The 24,484-nt window shown below is 40.2% G+C and overlaps 1 protein-coding gene across 8 annotated transcripts in view; it reads right to left on the bottom strand.

The window, feature by feature from the left end:
• The window catches only part of APC (APC regulator of Wnt signaling pathway), a 202,977-nt gene that overhangs the window by 88,987 nt on the left and 89,506 nt on the right, over nt 1-24,484 (bottom strand). For all 8 annotated transcript variants that reach the window (XM_048849761.2, XM_048849763.2, XM_048849769.2 and 5 more), the window contains one exon: nt 10,465-10,573. In XM_048849761.2, coding sequence (XP_048705718.1) covers nt 10,465-10,573 — 109 coding nt within the window. The remainder of the gene's footprint in view (nt 1-10,464; nt 10,574-24,484) is intronic.

Here is a 24,484-nt window from a genome sequence, read left to right as displayed (position 1 = left end):
TCAAAAATAAATATTAAGTGAGCACTGTACACTTTGTATTCTCTGTTATAACTGAAACCAATATATTTGAATATGTATAAAACATTCAAAAATATTTATATTAAAAAGATTGCACAATTAATCTTTTTAATCGCTTGACAGCCCTAGTTTTAATGTTATATTCCTTACATTTATACACTGCTATATGTGGACTGTAATGTCTGCAATATAGTTTAACAATCTAGAGCAGAGACTAGATCTTCTAAGTTTTGTACAATGGCAGGCAATTTGTTGGAGTTCAAATATATCTGAGTTCCATTACAAGAGTCCCTCTGTGCTAGGTGCTTGCCCCAAAGAGATAATCTGTCTAATGCAGAGGTGGCCAACCTGTGGCTCCGGAGCCATATGCGACTCTCAGAAGTTAATATGCGGCTCCTTGTATAGGCACCGACTCCAGGGCTGGAGCTATAGGTGCCAACTTTCCAATGTGCTGGGGGGTTCTCACTGCTCAACCCCTGGTTCTGCCACAGGCCCTCCCCCCACTCCACCCCTTCCCACCCTCCTCCCTTGAGCCTGCCATGCCCTCGCTCCTCCCGCTTCCCCCCCCGCCCCCAGAGCCTCCCACATGCTACGAAACAGCTGATCAAGAGGTGCAGGGAGGGAGGGGGAGGCGTTGACTGGCGGGAATGCCGGTGGGCAGGAGGCGCTGGGAGCGGGGAGCTACTGTCATATTACTGTAGCTTTTTGCAATGTACTTTGGTAAATTCTGGCTCCTTCTCAGGTTGGCCACCCCAGTCTAATGGGTAACAATGGAATTTTGACTGCTAGCACCTGCATGAGATATTTCTTTAACTACCCTACTTAAATATAGTACACTGTGTATGTGATAACTAAAATCATGGGTACTCTGCACAAACATTCCAGATCGCCAGCGAATAATGATAAATAAGAAACCAGATAACTCAGTAGGCAACAATGACATGAATGCTAATATCTTTAGTTTAGGCTCTTGTGCCAGCAAATGAAAAGATGATTTGAGATCTTAAAGGATGCAGTGTAAAAAAAGAAGAAGGGACGGAGAATCAACTGTAAATTTGGAATATAATAATTATTTGCTTAAAGTCAAACTAACAAGGGAAGATTCAGAAACAGTAAACAAATTGGGTGTTCAATTTTGTAATCTTCTGATTTATCTGGCCTCCAACACTGAAAGCAGTGTCTTTTCTTCCAACTAAGTAGGGGGTACTGGAAGACAGTCAGGGAACAGGGACAGTGATTTTAATGTGCTCGAAACAGAAAGAGCACAGTAAGACTTTAAAAGAAAAGAAAATTATTATAGTGAACAAGTCTGGCATACCAGCACATGCCAAAGCCGAACCACTGTTCTTCCTCTGCACAGGTTACAAAATGTATCCTGAGCTACGCACACCCTCTCTGGTTGAGGCACTGTTCAATAACTTACTCTCCCTGATCATGTTAGCACTCAGGAGGTAACAATTCAGGCAGGAGGTAACAATTCAGGATGTTGGACAGTAAGAGCAAGAGCATGGTTGGAGGAAGAAAAAAGGAGTGAGAGAGATGGATAAGTCTATTTCTATGAGGTGCTAAGAACTCATCGCCCAGTGAAGTTAGTCAAACAATGTCTAGTGCTTTTTTTCATGACTTTAGTGGGAGCTAAGGTTGCTCAGCACTTTGCAGGATCAGGCTGTCTGAACTGGTGGAAAACAGAATTAAAGTGCATATATTAAAATGCACAATATACCTTTATTTTAGTAAGACTTTTGACACAATCCCACATGACATTCTCATAAGAAAACTAGGGAAACGTGTTCTAGATGAAGTTACTGTATGGTGGGTACAAAATTGGTTGAATAAACCATACTCAAACAATAGTTATCTATTAGGCAGAGTCATTGTTTACATCAATACATTTGTAGATAGCTCACTAAACCAGTCTGCATATGAGGGAGGAACTGCAGATTTCCATTTTCTCAAAATAACTCTTTTGACCACTAACACAGTTACTGCAATTTGTTTCCTAATGTTAACTTGTAATACCAACTCATCCAGCACCCCTAAAATATACAAGCTTGGAAAAGAAAACAGTGACAAAGTTTTTGAGAGAGCACAAACTATAGCATTCCAGAACACATGCATTTTCTGACAGGTATACAGAATAGTGTACTTAACATGTGGCTGTTTGCATCTCCAACATTCACTGTGTGTTGCCCATTTAGCCTTAAACAATTGTTCTGGAGTCCAGTGTACCTTTTTAATATCTTGTTCTGGAAGCATCACAAGGATAAAGAACTTGAATCTTTCACATTAACCTAGATATCCTCCCAGATTTCTGTTGAGATGGTGAAGATAAACTCTTTTCCCCATTTTTCTTTGAGACTGAGATTAAGAGGGTACTGCAAAGCATTAAGTCACCTATAAGTAATTCCTACAAAGTGACTTTTGTTTCCTTATTTCCTAATATGTTCTTCTAGAGATGAGATAATTGAAATAGATGAATTGTTCCCTATTCTTGCATGAATCCTTGAGCATAGCCACTGAAAGAAGAACTGTGAAACAGCAGTAGCTGATATTTGTTACACATGTAATTGAAGGAGATCAATCTATCATCTTGTATTTTATCTTTAATTTTTGTTAATCCTTCTTCTATCCAAATTGCATGGATGGAAAGTGTGAGGTTGGCTTTGATCCTTAGGCGTGGGTTTTTCCACAGTGATACAAGAAGAGATTTAGCAAGACTGGATGATGTAATTGTCATAATATGTTGCAAGATGCCCCATGAAGTTGCAAAGATTAAAATTTTCCCTATGGGTGTGGGTAGCCTCTCTATGTATATAAAAGAAGAGAGGGAAGCAAACAGCATAGCTAAACTTTTTTGAATCTCAAACCAGACTCGCGTGTATTTAAAGCCACCGGAAGAGAACCACCTTACAAAAGGACACATTCGGAATTCTAGATAATATAGATAGAAATCTGGCAACCCAATGTCTCCAGTTGCCCAAGTTTTTAGGGTATTGTGTGACAAATGAGAATGTTTTTTATCCCATATAAATTGCATGATCATCCCACTTATTCGAGCAAAGAGTGAGGGAGAGACCTTGCAAGGCAACAGGCTAACAATATAAGTCAATCTTTGGCAGATATTCATTTTGACTATTTCTCTTCCCCCAGTAAAGGATAGAGGGAGGAGATGCCAGCTCTCTACATCCTTTGAAATTTCTTTTAATATATAGCCCATATTTATAGAAACAATTTTGGGAAGATTAGGACAAATCTGAATACCTAAATAAGTTATTTCCTTGTATATCTGAAATGGAAAATGCTGAAACTGAGAAGGATCTGGTCTTTTGCATATATCCATTGCTTGCAATTTATTCCAGTTAATATAAAAACCAAAGATGTCAACTATATGGGACTGATAAGAAGGGATTCTTTAACAAGGTTCAATAAGGATAAGTGCAGGGTCCTGCACTTAGGACGGAAGAACCCAATGCACAGCTACAGACTAGGGACCGAATGGCTAGGCAGCAGTTCTGCGGAAAAGGACCTAGGGGTGACAGTGGACGAGAAGCTGGATATGAGTCAGCAGTGTGCCCTTGTTGCCAAGAAGGCCAATGGCATTTTGGGATGTATAAGTAGGGGCATAGCGAGCAGATCGAGGGACGTGATCGTTCCCCTCTATTCGACATTGGTGAGGCCTCATCTGGAGTACTGTGTCCAGTTTTGGGCCCCACACTTCAAGAAGGATGTGGATAAATTGGAGAGAGTCCAGCGAAGGGCAACAAAAATGATTAGGGGTCTGGAACACATGAGTTATGAGGAGAGGCTGAGGGAGCTGGGATTGTTTAGCCTGCAGAAGAGAAGAATGAGGGGGGATTTGATAGCTGCTTTCAACTACCTGAAAGGGGGTTCCAAAGAGGATGGCTCTAGACTGTTCTCAATGGTATCAGATGACAGAACGAGGAGTAATGGTCTCAAGCTGCAGTGGGGGAGGTTTAGATTGCATATTAGGAAAAACTTTTTCACTAAGAGGGTGGTGAAACACTGGAATGCGTTACCTAGGGAGGTGGTAGAATCTCCTTCCTTAGAGGTTTTTAAGGTCAGGCTTGACAAAGCCCTGGCTGGGATGATTTAACTGGGAATTGGTCCTGCTTCGAGCAGGGGGTTGGACTAGATGACCTTCTGGGGTCCCTTCCAACCCTTACATTCTATGATTCTATGAACAGTACAAAAACGTCATCAGAATATAAACTGATTTTGTGTTCTTCCCTGTTTATAATCAACCCTTCATTGTCTGAGTGCTGAAGGAAATACATTGCCAGTGGTTCAAGAGAGCAATTAAAAAGGAGTCACATCCCTTTTTTTAGCTGAAGTATGGCAGAAATAATTCCATTAATTTATACTAAATTAATATAGTTGTACACTTGGCTGGCGAAAACGTATTAAATCTTTGTTTGCAGAGTGGATAAAAAAGGTGAGTTGACTAATTAATGAAAGATGTATAATACACTGACCCAATTCAGGAATATTGGTCCAAATCTGAATTTTTTTTAGGACAGCCGTTAGATAAAGCCATTCAATCTTTTCAAAGGCCTTCTGCACATCTAGAGATAAGGCTATGGAGGGAACATTTGATATCTAAATTTTCTGGATCAAGTGATCAATTTTTCTCCTATTATCAGCAGCTAATCTTGCTTTAATGAAACTACTGTGATTTGAGTGTCTATTGATGGGAAGATGGTGTTCAGTCATGTCATTAAAATTTTTGCAATTATTTTGCAATCTGTGTTCAATATAGATATGGGGAGGAAGTTGTGACCATCTTTTTTGTTCTTTTATATTAAAGTAATTAAAGCAGTTCTCATTTCATGAGACATGGTTCCTTTTTTGGAATGTTTCAATGAAGACCTTTGAAAGAACAAAAAGGAGTATTTGTGGCACCTTAGAGACTAAAATTTATTTGATCATAAGCTTTCGTGATGAAGTGAGCTGTAGCTCATGAAAGCTTATGCTCAAATAAATTTGTTAGTCTCTAAGGTGCCACAAGTACTCCTTTTCTTTTTGCGAATATAGACTAACACGGCTGCTACTCTGAAACCTTTGAAAGAACAGAAGATGCTAATTACAAAATGTTTTGTAGAAATCTGCCAGAAAGCCATCCATCCCAGGAGCCTTGCTGGAATTCATATTTTTTTGTAGCCTGTTCAATCTCTTATTTTGTGAAAGCTTTGTCCAGAAACAACAATTGTTCGGAAGTGGGGTATTAAAAAGTTAGGGTATTAAAAAGTAGGCCTGCAATGAAATGATCAAATGTGTTAGAGTCAAACTGGTTGTCTGATTTATATAAAGCTTGATAGAATTGGTTAAATTGATTATTTATATCTGTTGATTCAAGGATGGCACTCCCATCTTCTTGTAATAAGGAAGAAATATTGTTGTTGGCTAGTTCCATCCTAAGTTCTATGGCAAGCAGCTTACGTGCTTTATCTCCCCATTCATAATATCTTTGTTTGACTCTGTTGAGTGTCAGTTTGACTTGGTTGGATAAGCTTTCATTATATTTATATTTGGTATTGATTAGAGAACATAGGAGGTTTTCATTATTTGGGTTAATCTTGTGCATTCTCTGAAACTCACCTACTAGACAATAAGTCTAGTAAATTGAGTCTCTCTCTCTCTCTCCTTTCGGGTGGCATACTTTATGCATTCACCCATTACAGTAGCTTTCAGAGTTTCCCAAGAGATGGTAGCTGAGGAACTGTGTACATATTTTCTTGTACAATGTTAGAGATGACTGAATCAACTATGGAAAATGTTTTTGCATCTTTTAGTAGCAGTGTTCAGGTTGCACCCAGAAAATTTCAATGAGGTACAATCAGCTTCTATGGTAAGTAGGGTGGTTGCGCGATTAAAAACATTAACCGTGCAATTAATCTCATTGTTAAACAATAATAGAATACCATTTATTTAATGTTTTCAACGTTTTCATATATATTGGTTTCAGTTACAACACAGAATACAAAGTGTACAGTGCTCACTTTCTATTTATTTTTGAATACAAATATTTGCACTGTAAAAAAAGAAAAGAAATAGTATATTTCAATTCACCCAATATAAGTACCGTAATGCAATCTCTATCATGAAAGTTGAACTTACAAATGTTGAATTATGTACAAAATGTAACTGCATTCAAAAATAAAACAATGTAAAACTTTAGAGCCAACAAGTCCACTCAGTCCTGCTTCAGCCAATCGCTCAGATAAACAAGTTTGGTTATATTTGCAGGAGATAATGGTGCCCGCTTCTTGTTTACAATGTCACCTGAGAGTGAGAACAGATGTTTGCATGCCACTGTTCTAACCGGTGTCGCAAGATATTTATGTGGCAGATGTGCTAAAGACTCATATGTCCCTTCATGCTTCAACCACCATTCAAGGGAATATGCATCCATGCTGATGATGGGTTCTGCTCAATAACAAACCAAAGCAGAGCAGACCGACGCACGTTCATTTTCATCATCTGAGTCAGATGCCATCAGCAGAAGGTGGATTTTTTTTTTTTTTTGGTGGTTCAGGTAGTGTAGTTTCAGTATCAGAGTGTTGCTCTTTAAAGACTTCTGAAAGCATGCTCCACACCTTGTCCCTCTCAGATTTTGGATGGCACAACAGATTCTTAAACCTTAGGTTGAGTGCTATAGCTATTTTTAGAAATCTCACATTGCTATCTTCTTTGCGTTTTGTCAAATCTGCAGTGACAGTGTTCGTAAATCAAACAACATGTGCTGGGTCATCATCTGAGACTGCTATAACATGAAATATATGGCAGAATACGAGTAAAACAGAGCAGGGGACATACAATTCTCCCCCAAGGAGCTCAGTCACAAATTTAATTAACACACTATTTTTTTTAGCACTCATCAGCATGGAAGCATGTCCTCCAGAATGGTGGCTGAAACATGAAGGGGTATATGACTGTTTAGAATATCTGGCACATAAATACCTTGCAACACCAGCTACAAAAGTGCCATGTGAATGCCTGTTCTCACTTTCAGGTGACATTGTAAATAAGAAGCAGGCAGCAGTATCTCCTATAAATGTAAACAAACTTGTTTGTCTTAGTGATTGGCTGAACAAGAAGTAGGACTGAGCGGACTTGTAGGCTCTAAAGTTTTACATTTTTAAGTGCAGTTATGTAACAAAAATATCTACATTTGTAAGTTACACTTTCATGATAGAGACTGCACTACAGTACTTGTATGAGGTGAATTGAAAAATACTATTTCTTTTGTTTATCATTTTTACAGTGCAAATATTTGTGATCAAAAATAAATATAAAGTGAGTACTGTACACTTTGTATTCTGTGTTGTAATAGAAATCAATATATTTGAAAATGTAGAAAACATCCAAAAATATTTAATAAATTTCAATTGGTATTGTATTGTTTAACAGTGCGATTATTCGTGATTAGTTTTTTTAATCGCAGTTAATTTTTTTTTTAGTTAATCGTGTGAGTTAACTGCAATTAATCAACAGCCCTAATGGTAAGTATAATTGGAGCACGATATGAAATTAATATATTATCAATAGTTGCTTCTAGGCATGCTGGAATCAGTTCTGAGTACACAAGAAAAATGTCAGTTCTGGAGTAAGACGAATGTACTATGGAGAAATATGTATAGTCATGCTCCTGAGGGTGCCTCAGTTTCAAAATGTATTTTAAATCAAGTTAATTCATTAATAATGAGGGTTGGCCTATTGTGCTTTGTAACTGGATTTGTCCAGATGCCTATCTAGCATAGTATTCCAATTGCTTCCCAGCATTACAGGACTGTCTTTTTTTTATTAGAAAGATTGTCTGCAGTGTTTTTGAAAAATTCAGAATTACCTTCACTAAGATTGTTAATGCTTCCTAAAATTAGCTTTTTGAAATTGATACAGCCTTCAAGAAGAATGTATCTTCCTTCAGGCTCAGATAAGTCTGTATACATTGAAAAGTTATACTTTTATGTATTAGAATGGATGTGCCTCTGCTCTTAGAATTCAATGATGAATGATATTCCTTCTTGATTCTACTGGCATCTATTTCTGCTAGATGAGTTCCTGCAATAAAGCTACCTAGCACTTTTTTGATCTGTGGTGTATCAGAATTTTAATTCTCTAATGGAAATGCTTGGAAGAAATATGAGGATGTCTGGTCAGACATGAAGCTATTGCATACTTTTGCAATTTAGTATATATTAGTCCCTGATACTCATAGGTTATGGTCTCGCTTATTTATCTGTTTAGTCACTTAAATAATTGATCTCCTGCATGACCTGAATGGGGGTTCAGGGTTTTTTGTTCATTTTTGTTTTTTTTCCAGGTTTTGTAAATAATGAATGCTGAATTTTGTTTTTTATAGGATATTTCCATCTTGTGCATGTGTTTATATTTTATATAAAAACAATAAAAATAAAAGTTTAGAAGAGTAGTTATTAATGGTACATTGTCAAACTGAGAGGACACATCTAGTGAGGTCGTAGAGGGGTCTGTTCTAGGTCCGGTACTATTCAATACTTTCATTAATTACTTGGCTAATGGAGTGAAAAGTCTGTGTTTAAAATATATGCATGACACCAAGAGACAGGTTGCAAGCACTTTGGAAGACAGTATTAGAATTCAAAACAACCTTGAAAAATTGGCCAGAAATCAACAAGATGAAGATCAATAAAGGGCAAAATGCTACACTTAGGAAGGAAAACACAAAATAGGGAATAACTGGCTATGTCAGTGGTCCCCAAACTTTTTGTGTCGTGACCCTCCTTACCCATAATGGAACCTCTCCGTGCCCAACAGGGAGCTGCGGATGGTAGCTGGGGCCAGGAGTGGGGGTCAGGGACTACAGTTCAAGCTGCAGCTGCGTCCAGGAGCGGGGCTGCAGCTGGGGCCGGGACCAGGAGCGGGGCCATGGCTGTGAGCCGAGGCTCAGGCCAGGGTGGAGCTGGGAGCAGAGAGGGGCTGGATGGTGCTCCCTCCCCTCCCCCACATAGGGGCTGGCCCAGGCCCTGCTGCACCCCACTGAACATTCCTCTGTGCTCCCTACAGGGGTGAGCCCCACCGTTTGGGGACCACTAGGCTATGCAGTAGTATTGCTGAAAGGGATCTGGGCATTGTTGTGGATCACAAATTGAATATGAGTCAATATGTGATGAAGCTGCAAAAAAAGACTAACATTCTAGGGTGTATCAACTGGAGTGTCGAATGTAACACACACGAGGTAACTCCACTGATCTACTCAGCCCTGGTGAAGCCTCAGCTGCAATACTGTCTCCAGTTCTGGGTTCCATACTTTAAGAAAGATGTGGACAAATTGGAGAAAGTCCAGAGGAGAGCTATAGAAATGATGAAATGTTTAGAAAACATGACCTACGAAGAAAGATTAAAAAAGCTTGGTATGTTTAATATTGAGAAAAGAGGACTAAGGGGGGGGAAACTGATAACAGTCTTCATATATGTTAAGGGCTATTATAATAAGGACGGTGATCAATTGTTCTCCATGTCCATTGAAGGTAGGACAAGAAGTAATGGGCTTATTCTGCAGTAAGGGAGATTTAGGTTAGACAGAAGGAAAAACTTTCTATCTATAAAGATAGCTAAACATTGGAACAGGCTTCCAAGGAAGGTTGTGGAATTCCTGTCATTGGAGATTTTTGAGAATTCCTGTCAGTGATAGTCTAGATATATTTGGCCCGGCTTCAGTGCAGGGGTCTGGACTAGGTGACCTCTTGAGGTCCCTTTCTGACCTACATTTCTATGATTCAAAACTGTTTTGTTCAAATGTGATACAATTGGCATAATATGACATGCGTCTTTACCCTTACACATGTACTGTTAAAACTGTTTCAGAAAAGTTTATTAATACAGTACATGTTTCCTGCTAAAGTCCTCAGCCTTAATTATTCATAGTAAAAAAGTCAGTGTTGCTGTAGTATTTTTTTCATTCCCATTTATGGTGCTGCAGGTGACAAAGCGAAGTCCCAGAGGGTCAGCTGCATCTGCAAAATCTATACCCATATTTCACTACTGAAGCTGTATTTTTGGCTAACATAATACTGCTTCTCAAAGTTAAAGAAAATTCTGAAGCTGCTAGAAATTAAGGACTTTGATGTAGAACGTCAAAAGAGTAAAAATACTCTATTAAAATAGCATATTTTAATTAACACAGCATGAGATTTCACCATGTTCCTCCCTATGAGGGGGACTTCTTGCATGGATTTTTCCTTGTAAAGTGACATTTGAAAGCAGGCAATTGCTGGTATTAGTGCAATTATATTATTTAAACAGAATATTTGATATTTATTTGGAGCATAGGAAACACTCTTTTCACAAAAAAAGAATTTTAACTAGTTTATAAAATATACAGAGCATCAAAATGCACATCACAGCACCAGTCACATGAGACAATAAGCTGCTATGGTAGATACTTACATTTTCAGTAAGAGGGAGACTATCTATCCTCTTAGTCAAGTTCTGAAGCTGAGCATAATACCAGTCCTTTTCTTTCTCTTCCTTTTCAAGCTCAGCCAGCAATAGAGATCTATTAAAAAAACAAAATCAGTAAGTTTCCATTAACAATTATAAATAAGGCTGCGAGTTTGTCATGGATTCTGTGACTTTCCGTGACCCTGTGACTTCTGCAGCAGCTGGTACGCCTGGCCCGGGGGCAGCTCAGGGATGTGGCTGGCTCTGGGAGGTGCTTGCCTCTGGGAGCTTCCCAGAAGTGGCAACATCCGCCTGGCTCAGCTCCTGGGCGGAGGCATGGCCATGCAGCTCTGCGCGCTCCCTCAGCCTGCAGGCACCGTCCCCCGCCACTCCCATTGGCCGCGGTTCCCAGCAACGGTAGCTGCGAAGCCGGCGATCTCAGCAGAGGCAGCGCACAGAGCTGCCTGGCTACACCTCCGCCTAGGAGCTGAGCAAGGTGGACGTCCCCACTTCCCGGGAAGTGTGGCGCCAAGTAGGGAGCCTGCCGGCCCAGTCAACCCCCCCACCCCCAGCACGAGCGGGGGTCCTGGGCTGTGCATTGCCACCTGCACCCCTCCAGCACCAGCGGGGGTCCTGGGCCGTCCTCCCTCTCCCCGAGTCCCTGCGGCACCCCCGGGCCAGTCCCCACAAGATTTAGTCAGGGGTATATAGTAGAAGTCATGTTCAGGTCATGGGTTGTAAATTTTTGTTTACTGCCCCTGACCTGTCCATAACTTTTACTAAAAATACCCGTGACTAAAACATAGCCTTAATTATAAATATGGCAGCAAATACACAGTAAACCTTGATATATACATAAAGTGTCAAATTGAAAAGATGAGACTTGGTGATGAAGGAACTGAACGAGAAGTTCAGAGACCTGTGTTCTGTTCTTCTGTCCCTGGCTCTGCTGTGTGACTTTTGGCAAATCATTGGAAATGCTCTGTGCCTTAAGTTCCACTGTAAAATGGAAGTAGAATACCTCTCTTTCTTTGTAAAAGCACAGATGAGAAGCATTATATGAAAGGTAAGTATTAGATCTGTGCTAATTTACATCCTGTGCAATCCATTTGAGACCATTTTATTTTCTCTTTTTGGTGGTATACTTCTCCCAATGTAGCAAACTAATTACCTTTTTAAAAAATAAGATACTAGCACTAAAAGAAAATCTATATACCTCAATCCTCCATTATAGCAAAGTCCCCAAAATATTTGCTGTCTCTGTACTATCCTGTTGTCTCCTCCCTCCCATTCCAAATGATGGATTCAAAATCAAATAAATTGATTAAATGGTGATTACAGACCATTTCTTTTACATTTATAAGTATTTATAATGAGTTAATAAATTATAGATATTTACAAGCATGTTACAGACATGAGTAGTATGTGTTATAGATGGTTATAAGCACAATCTATAAAATTGATCACCCATTTATTAAGTTCTCTTTATTATTCTTTTTATGAAATATAATTTTATTCCAATATAAAGTGTGACTATTTTCTTTACTGCAATTCCCTATAGTTATTATATGGTACAGGCATACAAAAATAATAATTTCAAGGCCCTGATCCTACAACTAGATCCATACAGGCAGACCCCACTTCGATACAAACCTCCACTGAAATCAGTCTCTTCTAAAAATCTACTACCGATAGTTTCTTCTAAAAGTCTCTCCTGTTATTACTTTTCCCTTCTGAAATGCTCATATTGCTCTTTGACAGACATTAGAGAAAAGGAAAAAGGTAATTGTAGGTCCAAGTAAATCTGTCTAGTAGACATTTCAGATGAATCATTGCTCCAATAGGTAGGGTTTTCTCAATCTAAGTTCCTATAAACATATTGCAGTGGTTCCCGAACTTTAACAACCAGTGAACCCCTTTCACTAAAATATCAAGTCTTGCGAACCCCCTCTAAAAATCAATATTTCCAGGTATTTTCTCCTTTACCTGAGTATAAATTATAAAAGCAGTGATCTTGGAAATATAAAATTTGTTTTTATGCCAGGCTTATTACCCACTATTTATTATTATTAATTATTATTTATCGTTACAGTATTTTTATTACATTATGCAAATGGCAACACTCATCCAAGATCTCACTTTTGTAGCTTGCATCACTTTGAATAAGCCGGTTATAAGACAAGGCTCCTATGTTTCATCCAGGAGTATCAGATGTGAAACAGGATGAAGGTATTTAAGAAGCCAACTCAAAAAGTTCCTCCTATACAAGCATTCAAGTCTGGAGCAGTCCAGGCAAACAACGCACATTACAACAAAGCTTAAACTTGTTCTTCATAATAATTTTAAAAACAATACTAGCTGCCTATTTAATTTTAAAAACAGCAAAAAATATCCACGTCCCTTTCCATTTCTTATAAGGAGTCTTGAAGTTTAAATCTCCTCAGTGTGATAGATATGCTTGCTTTGATTTGCTTAGCTCTTGGAAGTCCAGGGGCTCTGGGCTGCTGGCCCCATGCTACCTGGGGTCCCTAGAAACAACTCTGTCCGCCATTAGGGAATTTTTTTCCGGAGAACAACCTGTAACATTTTGCGAACCCCAGTTTGGGAACCACTGACATATTGTTAACTTTATCCAAATAGTAATGGATATAACCTTCCCTAATATAGCAACTATTCAGAATTCACTACTTAACGTTTCAGTATATCTAGACAACTGGACAAAAAACTCTCCAGGTGATTTATTTTAAAGCATTAAGTGACTACAGTATTCATAAAAAGGTACTGGACTGAAAAGCCTGAGAACTGAAGTCAGCTATTTAACAATAGGATAGGACGTTAACATATTAATTTGCCTGTTATTTTCCTTTCCCTAGCCTGTCTCTTTCTCTCTCTGTCCTTAGATTGTGAACTCCCTGGACAGGACCCATGTTCCTTCTTGAATCTTTGTCAAGCACAGAGCACAGTGCGCGCACTACCATAAACAAATGTTTTTAAACCGAACAGACAGCAGTAGTACAAGCTCCTTCTACTACCCTGCCAGTGTTTCCATGCTGACCTGGACCTGATTAAGCTTCCAAGCCTAAGGACTAATTTAGAACAGTGTTCAACCTATGTTTTAAAATAGTTATGCTTGGTATTCACCACACTGGCAAACTGTTTAAAACCTGCTTTGCTGACAAACTCAATATTAATTACAGAAAGCACCTTAGCCACAAGTTACCTTAACTGGACTCAGAATGGAAGCTTTGCAATGGTATCTAGATCACATTATTAATTCCCTGCTGTTGTTTTCTAATTCATGGATACTTTGGTGAAACGGAGAACAATACCTACTATGGAAATGGCAAGCTTTAAAATATCTGAGAAAACAACAGGAGCCTAGTTATTTTGGATCTTTTTTAATGGCCTATATAACAAGGATTATCTGGAATTCCCAAATCTAGCATAAAGACATCCATCAAAAATGAATTGTAACCTTAATGACAGCCGTATTAGTCTTAAAATAGATTAACGTGCAGCACACTATTCACCTAGCTGTTTTCCCCCTCATTTTAGACCCAAAAGACTGGGGCGCTGAATATATTTAAACATGAACCTGATGAAATCTCTTTCCATATCACATTGTTGTAGTTTCAGTTAAGCTAAACCAGAATTGCTCACACAATAACACAATAATATGAAGATAGATAAGACTACATATTTAGACAGACAGGTTTTATACTCGGATTAGTGAGGAAAAGACAAAAGAGGGTACTTATTCTAGTGTTGCAGGAAGGAACAGAGGTGACAGTTGTGAAGTGACATCTACAAAGGTGCAATTAATTCTGTCTTTAAAAGCAATTTTTATTTTTAAAAAAATTTTCTGCAAGTGGGATTCAGATAATTCTCAACTACTGCTGACTAGAGATACATTAAGAATGCAAACAAAAAGATTACCTGATTCGGTCTACAGACATCAAATTATTTGTAGTAAAAAATGTGTGTGTAGAAGATATACTGTTTTTAGAATCTGCTTGAAGATTTATCCACTGATGTTTCTTATTGACAAGAAAGAAAGATTAGCAAAACAAATGATGGAAAGCAAAAAAGGGAAGCTAACGCCCAAACAAAATAAAGGAGAGAATAAAGATGATGTACAGGGGGAAAAACAGCTCCTACACAAGTAGTAGCTGTGTCCCCTTAAATCCTAAAAGACGGTTCAAACAAGATTTGGAATTCTGTACGCTAAAATGCAGACATCAAATAGTGCACATAGGTTGTTAAAACAACAAGTTAGCTTAAATGACTTCTAGTATTTGCCCCATATTTTAAAGGTTTTGATGTACTGAAGCATTTTTGAATGTCTTGCCCAGTAATCTTTTGAAATCCCAAAATTATATTATGGATTAAACATCAACGGAGGTAAGGGAAATCTCTAAAAATATTTCAGATACTAGAAACAGTTTTGTTCCCCCTTTATTGTTCTCTCTCAAAAATGGTAAAATAACTACATGATCCTCTTTGATTCAGAGGCAAAAGTTAATGAGACTTTACTAGTAATACCTTGCACGGTCTATGAAGCAACCAGCATGTAATGCTACAGAAGATACAGAACAGCTGCAAGCGCACATCATTTCTCTACCTGTCTAATCTCTGCATAAACAGGACAAGTGCATCAAAAGCCAAGAACTCATTTAATAGGCCAATGGGCTGCCATCTAGTTAGCTTCACATTTTAAAGAACGTTTTGCTATGATTTGGATGTGATCTTCTGAGCAAGAAATCATTGTCAAAATTAAGTCTCATACTTTATGTATAAAATTTACCAATGCAGTTGAAATTGTTGATTATGCACTTGATACCATAAGAGTTCTACACTTGTGGCAAAAAGCACATTTGAACATAAAAACTATACTCTACACACAAAGATCATGTAAGGTAGACTTTATTTCATGCTTTTATATCAGGAGTCGGCAACCTTTCAGAAGTGGTGTGCCGAGTCTCCATTTATTCACTCTAATTTAAGGTTTTGCGTGCCAGTAATACATTTTAACGTTTTTAGAAGGTCTCTTTCTGTAAGTCTATGATATATAACTAAACTCTTGTTGTATGTAAAGTAAATAAGGTTTTTAAAATGTTTAAAAAGCTTCATTTAAAATTAAATTAAAATGCAGAGCTCCCCAGACAGGTGGCCACAACTTGGGCAGTGTGAGTACCACTGAAAATCAGCTTGCATGCCGCCTTTGGCACTCCTGCCATAGGTTGCCTATCCCTGTTTTATATATTACATTTGCATCACTACTCACATAACCACAGAAAATGTGAAAATGGCAGAGGTGCTTAATGACTTCTTTGTTTCAGTTTTCACCGGCGTGGACAGCATCCAGACATCTGGGAAGGCCTAGTCCGACGCGGCTGGGCTACTCCGCTCAACATGAGTCAGAGGCCTAGAGGCTGGGGGGATTGAGGATTGCCCAACATGGGTCTAGTCTCTGCCCCTGGTTTACCTCAGTGCCGCTGTGAAGAAGGTACTTACTTAGCCTTCTTATGCCCCATAGACGGGGAGCGGTGCTGACTAGTCGAAGGCACTGGGAGGTCACTGCGCAGCGATGCGGCGGTGCCTAGTGCTGACTCAGAGCGGCGCGCCAGAGCTGGGGTCAGCACCGAGGCCATGAGAATGGCCTGGAGCCTAATGTCTCTTTCTCTCTTAGTCCGAGGTTTAAACGACTTGCAAATTTTGCAGTGATCACTGATATGGGTCTCACTCAGACAGCATAGACAACCTGCATGCGGATCACCTCCTTGGTATAGATCACCTACAAGTGTTGCACGCCTTACAACGCGAGATGTTGGGCATGCCCCGGCCTGGGTACTCTAACTAAATGAACTAACTGTAACAGCTAACTAACTACAGATACTAGCACTGAACGAACGAAAAGTTCTGGGGACGAGCTACAGCAAAGCTGGAGCAACAGTTCCGTTGCACCTTCATTGGCGGCAAGAAGGAACTAAGGGTGGGGGGGAGCATGCAGCTCTCCTTATACCACGCCATGGAGGCACCACTTCAGCGGTCACTGGGGTGCTCCCCCTACAAGTACTGCTAGGGGAAAAACTTCCGGCACTGGTGCACGTGGCGAGCACGCACACCTATTGTGGAATACACATGAGCAATCACATGAAGAAGAACGATCAGTTGTATACATACAAAATGGGAAATGACTGATTAGGAAGGAGTACTGTGGAAAGGGATCTGGGGGTCATTGTAGACCACAAGCTAAATATGAGTCAACAGCACAATGCTGTTGCAAAAAAAGCGAACATCCTTCTGGGATATATTAGCAGGAGTGTTGTAAGCAAGACACGAAAAGTAATTCTTCCACTCTACTCCGCGCTGATTAGGCCTCATCTGGAGTATTGTGTGCAGTTCTGGGCACCACATTTCAGGAAGGATGTGGACAAACTGGAGAGAGTCCAGAGAAGAGCAACAAAAAGAATTTAGGTCTAGAAAACATGGCCTATGAGGGAAGATTGAAAAAACTGGGTTTGTTTAGTCTGGAAAAAAGAAGACAGAGGGGACATGATAACATTTTTCAAGTGTATATAAAAGGTTGTTACAAGAAGGAAGAAGAAAAATTTATTTTCTTAACCTCTGAGGATAGGACAAGAAGCAATGGGCTTAAATTGCAGCAAGGGAGGTTTAGGTTGGACATTAGGATAAACTTCCTAACTGTTAGGGGGTGGTTAAGCACTGGAATAAATTGCCGAGGGAGGTTGTGGAGTCTCCATCATTGGAGATTTTTAAGAGCAGGTTAGACAAACACCTGTCAAGAATGGTCTAGATAATACTTAGTCCTGCCATGAGTGCAGGGGACTGGACTAGATAACCTTTCGAGGTTTCTTCCAGTTCTATGATATGATTATTTAAAATGTGAGGCTTTGGACATCAAAAAATATTAATCCCTAGAAACGCTTCTATTGACATGAAATAAACTTCCAGCCTCTGAAATTAAATTCTTTTCAATATTTTATTGATGTCAATGTAAAAAAACAGAACTAGTATATCTGAAAAAAATATTGCAGTAGTAATATACTACTTTAAAAACTACATGGAGATTTAACTTAAAGGAAGTAGAACAAAATAGTTGTATGAAACATAAAAAATGTGCCAGATACCTATTAAATATAGGAGGTACAAAGATAAGAGATAAAACAAATCTGTTAATCTATAATTCATCTGGCCATTTTGAGAAGTGCGTTAAATTCACTTCCAAGCCTCCACCTCTTCCTTTTTCTTTATTAATAATGTAATGCTCATGAAAAGTGCCAGATTAAACAGCTCTGGAGACTGGAATCTGCTTATTCACAGAACAGGTACAGCATCAACCCACACAGCACCCTGCTAGCATGCCTCAACACTTAGAGGGACCACCTCTAAGAATACAACAATGAGTTAGTATCCATGCTTATTCAATCTTAGGACTGTCTGCTGAAACTGCTAGCAGGGTGTCAATTAGTTCCATGTATGATTATAGTTTGTATGATGTGCAACCTGTCTGTCAGAAATTGAGAGTGCGGTATCAATTCCATGCAGAGATGCATCTGATTAGCTGATTCATGAACTGAAATTTGTATCAGACACTTAGGAGGGCACTTTACCCACCTAGACAGAAGCAAAGCTCCTTTTAACTTGAGAGTTTAAGGTGGAAGAATTGTTACAGATCAAAGGAAAAATATCAAAAACACAAATGTTCATCCCATTTTTGTAATTGAAGATTTGTCATATCTATACACACAACATATTGGGCCATACTCTGTTCTCAGTTACACGTGGGCAAATTCAGTGGTGTTGCAGCAGTGCAGATGAAAGCATATCTTGGACCATTACATCCATAAAATTTTTCTCAATATAAAATGTTGCTAATTTATTCCGTTATATGTTAACCCCAATGGAATAGCATAGGTAATAGCCACATAAGCTTCTTTTCTGACAAGTTAGCAGTTCCCAAGGCATGTCCATGTGGGTTCTTTCTTGCAGCACCTAGAGCTAGTGTGGAGGATAGGCACTGCCTTGTTTTTGGGAATCAATAATATCCCTCTGTTAAAAGAAAGGACAGAAACAAAACATCAACTACACTGTTTATATTATATAACTGCACATATAATAAATATTCTCAGTTATATTCTTAGGCCATAAAATGAGAAAATGAACATTAAAACAAATCCAAAATCCTAAAAATAATTTCCTATAAAAATGACTGATTTTTCACCAAGTACAGTAACTTCTGCTCAATGCCAAAAGCAAACCATGTGTCTCTTCTAAGTAGCTAATGCATAAAACATCTATGAACATGAAAAATCTTTGAAGCAAAGTAGCTTGGAAAAGCAACTTAAATTTATTAGGCAGTGATGCTTAAACTAGCAAAAGCTGGGATATACTATTAGTTTCTACTGAAAATACTGTCAGAAAGTTTCAGTCTAGTATGTAAGAAAACTGACATTAAGTTTGTTTAACCTCAGAAATACTGTAGCATAGCTAATACTTAGACTAAACACAAACTTTGTACCTTTGGAACAACTGAAGTTGCATTAAAATCCCCTAGGACAAGCAAGCATTACTGGTAGCCATTAGAAATGCCTAGTAAAGAGGCAAGTAGTGGTCAGACACAGAAAAAGGGTGAGAAAAGGTCACAGAAAACACACACACCCACTGGAAGACAAAACAGAAGGAATAAGAATACTTTATTAGACAATTTACCAGCATCTCGTCAGTCCCAGAAAAGTTGTCCAGTCCAGTGCTCTGCTGATGTGTTACAGGGGTGATAAAGGCCAGGGTACTAAACTCACTAAACTAGAAAAAACAAACAGGGCTCAACCCTTACTTAACAGTTGGACATGTGCCACTGAAGGGATACTGTTTCATTCTGAAATGAGCTTTGGACAAAACAGAGAACATGTAATACAACATGAATTCTAAGCATGTGAAAGCACACATTAAAACATATTTTACAGCTATAGCAGTGTAACTTGCTTGAAAGTTGATTTTTCATCCATTTTATTTCTACTTCGTAAAAATGTGTGAATCTGGCAGGGAGTTGAGGGCTATGATGGGCATATTGGGATGAACTTCATGGCTATAATAGGTCACTGGAGCGGGAACTTTTTTCTCTTTTTGGTTTTAGAAAACTGTTCTACTTGTTTTTCTTGTTTAAATTGTTTTAAACTTTTAATGTATGTCAAAGAGTCATTGAACTTTCAGAAAGCTTTGGGTTTTTTAAAATTAAATAAAATACATATCTGATATTTCTATATTTAAGAATAGAAAGTTAGCATGCAAACATGTCAAACAAATTTAAAACACAAAACACAGGAAAATAAAGTTAAAATACTTTTAGATTAGTTACATTACAGTAACTGTGGTTCTTCAAGATGTGTTCTCTTTATATAGCACACTGTTCTTGTGCATGTACCCCAGACACTTGAGTTTGGATTCTTCAGGCCAGCAGCATCCATTGGGGGCTGCACCTGTACTCTGAGGGCTGGTCTTCACTACGGGAAGATCAATGCTGCTTATTTAGCGGATCTAGTGAAGACCTGCTAAATTGAAGGCAGAGCGCTCTCTAGTCAACTGAGGTACTCCAGCTCTATGAGGAGAGTAAATTAATCGGAGAGCGTCTCCCAACGACATAGCGCAGTGAGGACACTACGGTAAGTCGACCTAAGCTACACTGACTCCAGCTATGTTGCTGGAGTAGCATAAGTTAGGTCGATTTACCCTGGTAGTGAAAACAAGCCCTAAGGGTCATCGTGCCTCTAACCCAAGGGAGTAACGGCAAGGCAACCCGATCATCCCTCAGTCCCTTCACCAATGCAGAATCTAGGTGTTCTCAGACTCCACAGCAGCAGAGAAGGGGGGTGGGGTATGGAACACATCTGGATGACACATCTTGAACTACAGTTACTGTAAGGTGAATAAGTTTTTTCTTCTTTGAGTGCTTATCTATATATATATATTCATTCCACTTTTGGTCATTCATAAGCAGCAACCTAGACCACAGGACATAGGCACTAGGAATCTATTTGAACAACGATTGTAAGATGGCTCTGCCAAAATGAGCATTGGATCTTGATGTTTCTATTTTGAAGTAATGTTGTGTAAGCATATGCGTATAATTCCAAGTTGCTGCCTGTCATAAATATAAAGGGAAGGATAAACCCCTTTAAAATCCCTCCTGGCCAGAGGAAAAATCCTCTCACCTGTAAAGGGTTGAGAAGCTAGGATAACCTCACTGGCACCTGACCAAAATGACCAATGAGGAGACAAGATACTTTCAAAAGCTGGGGGGAGGAAAAAATAAAGGCTCTGTCTGTGTGATGCTTTTGCCGGGTAAAGAACAGGAATGGAGTCTTAGAACTTAAGTAAGTAATCTAGCTAGATATAAATTAGATTACGATTTCTTTAAATGGCTGAGAAATTAAGCTGTGCTGAATAGAATGGATATTCCTATGTGTCTTTTTGTAACTTGAGGTTTAGCCTAGAGGGATTCTCTATGTTTTGCATCTTATTACCTGTAAAGTATTTACCATCCTGATTTTACAGAGGCAATTCTTTTTACTTTTTGCTTCTATTAAAATCCTTCTTTTCAGAAACTGAATGCTTTTTCATTGTTCTTAAGATCCAAGGGTTTGGGTCTGTGGTCACCTATGCAAATTGGTGAGGATTTTTACCAAACCTTCCCCAGGAAGTGGGGTGCAAGGGTTGGGAGGATTTGGGGGGCAAAGACGTTTCCAAACAATGCTTTCCTAATAACTAAACCCAGATAAAGGTTTGGTGGTGGCAGTGGAAGTCCAAGGGCAAAGGGTAAAATAGTTTGTACCTTGGGGAAGTTTTAACCTAAGCTGGTAAAAGTAAGCTTAGGAGGTTTTCATGCAGGTCCCCACTTCTGTACCCTAGAGTTCAGAGTGAGGAAGGAACCTTGACATGGTGGCAGAGCGGTGGGATTAACCTGAAATCATTTTGCGATCAATTTGAGATTTTTTGAACCAGAAAAACAGATTTTAAAAGGAAATTTTTAAAATCCTTTGGGCTGCTAGAAAGCAGGTCTCCAACTGGAAATATTTGGAAGGTTTTTTTGCTTTGCTTTGGGGCCAGAGCAGAGACAAAAGGAAATTATCTTTTGTGAATTGCAGTTTTCTCTACCTAAAGGCAGAGTAGTTAACCTCCTGCAGGGAAATTCACAAGTCTTCACAGACCTGAAGTTAGTTTCTTTTTTTTTTAACCTAAAAGTAACTAGAGGGGTTTTCTGCCTACTTGCCTGGAGACAAAGGTGTTAGGGTTTTTGGTTTTTTTTTAATTTTTTTTTATTGTTGTTGGGTTGGATTTTTTTGGATGTTTCTGTAGGCTGATAATCACCATCAGAGAATATAGGTATCCTATTACAGCACAGCAAAATTTTACAAGCCAAGTTTTGTTTGTTTTATTTCTAACCCTCGGGTGTAAAGTTAGTTAAAAACAGAGAGGTAAAGATGACAGACACCAAGGCACTACACAAATTGGAGTTAGCCAAACTGGAGGCAGTGAAAGAAGCAGAAAAAGCCCTAGAAGCTGCTCACAGAAGAGCTATGGAGGCAAAGGACAAAGAAAGGGAGGCAGTGAAAGAGGCAGAACACCACCAAGCGGCTGCTCACAGGAGAGCTATGGAGGCAAAGGAAAAAAGAACTGGATGCAAGGGCCAAAGAACTGGAGGAGAAGGAAAAAGAGGAAGCATGTGGAGGAAGAGAAGGAAAAAGAGAGGAAGCATGAACTGGAGATGGAGAAGGGGCAAGGGCTCAGCAAAATATACCAACAAATCCTAGCAATCCTTCTCCAGGTACCACTTCCCAGCCCAGAAAGTTCCCCAGCTACAAGGCAGGCGATGATACCGAGGACTTCTTAGAAAACTTTGAAAGGGCCTGCCTTGGGTACAGCATCTCTACACACCAATACATGGTAGAGCTGAGGCCGCAGCTCAGTGGACGCGTAGCTGAGGTGGCGGCTGAAATGCCTAAGGAACAAATGAACCAGTATGAACTGTTTAAAACCAAGGCGAGAGTCAGAATGGGGCTAACACCCAAGCGTTCCCATCAGCGATTCAGAGCCCTAAAGTGGAAACCAGATGTGTCATTTACCTGACATGCCTACCACATTGTGAAACATTGGGATGCCTGGATATCAGGAGCAAGTGTTGAATCTCCAGTAGATTTGCCCTTCCTAATGCAAATGGAACAGTTCTTAGAGGGTGTTCCTGAGGAAATACAAGGTTACATCCTAGATGGGAAACCCAAAACTGTAATCGAGGCGGGGGGAGATTGGAACCAAATGGGTGGAGGTGGCAGAGAAGAAAAAAACTGGTCGCAGTTGGAGCAGATACCAGAAGGGACAACCTCAGACCACACTCTATTACCGGGGGCTGCCCAAGGCCCCACCTACCCCCCAAGGAACCCTCCAGCCACCTTATTGTCCCGCCACACCGTTCTCCAGCAACCCACCTCGCCCCAGTGACCCGTCAGCTGGACGATGTTTTAAATGTAACGAGCCTGGGCATGTAAAGGCCAACTGTCCCAAGAACACCAACAGATTACAATTCATTGCACTGCAATCACACCAGAGGTCCTCAGGCCCAGATACCTCCCAGATACCCTTGGAGCAGAGGGAAACTGAGTGTGGGCGGGAAGAAGGTCACCCCGTGGAGGGACACCGGAGCACAAGTGTCAGCTATCCATGCTTCCTTAGTGGACCCCAATTTAATCAACCCAGAAATCCAAGTGACGATTCAACCCTTCAAGTCCAACTCTTTCAATTTGCCTACAGCCAAGTTGCCTGTCCAGTACCAGGGCTGGTCAGGAATGTGGACTTTTGCAGTCTATGATGATTATCCCATCCCCATGCTGTTGGGGGAAGACTTGGCCCATCATGTGAAGTCAGCCAAGAGGGTGGCAGCCAGACTAAACCAGCCGTCATGCCTAGTGCTGTTCCAGAGACTTCTACCAGGACCCGGTCAGAGGTGATGGACCCGGACCCCGGGCCAATGTCTGCAACAGCAGTAGTGGATCCAGTCCCAGAGACCCAGACGGAACCAGTCCCAGAACCGGAACCGGCGGAACCACCAGCACCACTGCCAGCACTGCATCCAGTACTTGCAACCTCAACACCAGAGGGCCCCACCGAACCTGAACCAACAGCAGCCCATACCCCTACACAAGAGGCTTAGCCAGAGCCTGAACCCCAACATAGTGCCCCAGCGGAGAGCGGTTCACAGTCAACGGAAACAGACCCATCCCCTACATAGCTTCCAGAGGGACCAAGCATAGGTCCACAATCCAATGAGGAACTGATGTCTCCAGCATCAAGGGAACAGTTCCAGACCGAACAGGAAGCAGATGAAAGCCTCCAGAGAGCTTGGCTGCGGCATGGAGCAACCCACCGCCTCTCAGCTCTTCTAATCGATCAGGTTTGTTGCAGAAAGAGGACTTTTATTCAAGGAAACTCTTTCTGGTGGACACCAGGAAGACTGGCATCCTCAGAGACAGTTGGTAGTTCCAACTAAGTACTGGGCCAAGCTCTTGAGCTCAACCCACGATCATCCTAGTGGCCATGCTGGGGTGAACAGGACCAAAGACCGTTTGGGGGGGTCATTCCACTGGGAGGGAATGGGAAAGGATGTTTCTACCTACGTCCGGTCTCGTAAAGTATGCCAAAGAGTGGGAAAACTCCAAGACCAGATCAAAGCCCTTCTCCAGCCACTCCCCATCACTGAAGTTCCATTTCAGCGAGTAGCTGTGGATATTCTGGGTCCTTTTCTGAAAAAGACATCCAGAGGAAAGCAGTACATACTGACTTTCATGGATTTTGCCACCCGATGGCCGGAAGCAGTAGCTCTAAGCAACACCAGGGCTAAAAGTGTGTGCCAGGCACTAGAAGACATTTTTATCAGGGTAGGTTGGCCCTCCGACATCCTCACAGATGCAGGGACTAATTTCCTGGCAGGAACTATGGAAAACCTCTGGGAAGC

Source organism: Caretta caretta, chromosome 5, assembly GCF_965140235.1.
Source record: "Caretta caretta isolate rCarCar2 chromosome 5, rCarCar1.hap1, whole genome shotgun sequence".
In the NCBI taxonomy this organism is placed as follows: Eukaryota; Metazoa; Chordata; order Testudines; family Cheloniidae; genus Caretta; species Caretta caretta.
Note: the sequence above shows the minus strand (reverse complement) of the source record. Positions and strands in the feature narration are given on the sequence as shown.